Below are 1,940 nucleotides of genomic sequence, written 5' to 3'. Positions count from 1 at the left end.
AATGTTGTTTATTTTGATAGTTTTCTACGTTTTCTTGTGTCTAGTAGTATCTAAAAATAGTGGGTCAAAGGCAAACTATCTTTTAACTTTTCTTATTTGACTTGGCATGAAATAGAGTTGTTTTCCAAAAATATTTAGTAGAAAATAACTCTATATCATGCCTACCTAATATAGTATAAATAGGAAGCCAAAAGATACATAAATCAACAATATCATTCTTGACAAAGAAATTAGAAAAAAGAAAAAGAAAATGGCGTCTCCGATTAGTTGCCTATCAATCTTGGTAATCCCTCTACTAGTCACCTCTCTTTTCTACCAAATTTCTGATGCAGATCGAGCCCTTGTTGAAAGCGTTTGCCACAATTCCACGGACTATGACTTTTGCTTGTCATCTTTACTTTCAGACGAACGTAGTATTAAATCTACTTTACAGACGCTGGAAAGCATTTCTATTGAATTACACTTGGATGTAATAGAAGTTGCCTACAATCGAATCTCAGATCTTCATAAAACACTCACAGACCCACTGGATAAGACTCGACTTCAGAATTGCGAAAACGATATTCGTGATTCACATGAGAATATGCTTAGTGCAAGTGACGGTGCGGGTCTTTTTAATTATGATAAAGCGAAATTATCACTTACGGCTGCACTTCTGAAAGTTGGAGCCTGTGCTAACGAATATGAGAAACCCCAAAACGTCAATCACCACTATTAGATCTCACTAACAAAATGGGGAGGCTAATCGATATTTCTTTGTTATAATTAATAAGGTATTGTTAGGGTAATATATTGTCAACATAATCTTATGTGATCTATAATAACAATAAGTATGCTAAGGTCCTTATAGCTCAATTACTACCCCTTAGCATACCTATTTTGGCAATGGTCTCTCTTTCTCTCAATCAATATGGTATTATTGCATTATATTCAATACATCTTTGTGTTAATATTATTTCTTTTTATTTTGTATAATTTTCTCTTTACGTGTATACCATATTTTGTCACATATATGTGATGGATTTAATTTTTATAGATCATATATTTTAATTAGTAGTGACTTCTGTCAATATTGATTAAAAAAAAGGGGATCGTCACTATTATATATAGGTGACATGGTCCCTACAATATTCATGCGAATGTTTGAAAATATGGGAAAACATTTGCAAGAAATCTAAGGACTACAAGTCCCTACAATATTCATGCAAACGTTTGAAAAGACGGGCAAATATCTGTAAGAAATCTGAGGACTACGACTAACATCGTCTTGCCTTACTCTCAATTGCAATTATCGTTGACATAGTACAAGCTTTGTATGATTGAATCCTGTAAATTCTTTAAAAAAACTCATGGATCTAGTGGATAAGGAACAAATTAAGGTCTACTTCTCTAATTATCGTGATGCGCTACAAAAATTCAAAGGTGCATACATGCAAGGTTGTCAAAATCGGGATCCTACGTAGAATCGTGAGAGGTAGGTGAGATCGTGGATTGTAAGATCCTACATATTTTCATATTTAAAGCAAAAAAACACATTGATAATGACTTTGTATGTTGAATAATCACGTAAATTGTAAATTTATCCAAAAAAAAAAAATTGCATTATATGATGTAATTTGCATGTCATACATCGCTATATCTATACTAACGAAACAAATATATTTACATTTTGACTCAATGTATCTAAAAAGTTCAATAAATGTTTAATTAGTAACCAAATACCAAAATATTATCAACAATATGGAAATGTTTTCCAAGTTCTAAGTTCCAAGTTTAAAATCCAAAATAAGTTATCATATGGAAACTAGTTAACTAAAATATGAAATCCAAAGGCAAGATTAATATTAAGGTGAAGTGAACATTTAATTATTCTCATTATAGGGTTCTTATGACCACTGTCTTATTCATCATCTATGTAGATATTGTACATTTGTATACTA

At 31.3% G+C, this 1,940-nt stretch overlaps 1 protein-coding gene across 1 annotated transcript; it reads left to right on the top strand.

Annotated features, from left to right (window-relative positions):
- The first annotated feature begins 250 nt into the window (after positions 1 to 250).
- LOC136062273 (uncharacterized) lies at positions 251 to 718 on the top strand. Its single transcript, XM_065761133.1, has one exon. It carries the CDS (start codon positions 251 to 253, stop codon positions 716 to 718), a length of 468 nt encoding a protein of 155 aa, XP_065617205.1.
- Positions 719 to 1,940: the final 1,222 nt, after the last annotated feature.

Source organism: Quercus suber, unplaced genomic scaffold (assembly GCF_002906115.3).
Source record: "Quercus suber isolate HL8 unplaced genomic scaffold, Cork oak 2.0 scaffold_398, whole genome shotgun sequence".
In the NCBI taxonomy this organism is placed as follows: domain Eukaryota; kingdom Viridiplantae; phylum Streptophyta; class Magnoliopsida; order Fagales; family Fagaceae; genus Quercus; species Quercus suber.
This window is presented reverse-complemented; position numbering and strand designations above follow the sequence as displayed.

What these genes read in the sequence shown, in the direction of transcription:
- LOC136062273 (XM_065761133.1), top strand. Translation starts at nt 251, where the DNA reads ATGGCGTCTCCGATTAGTTGCCTATCAATCTTGGTAATCCCTCTACTA.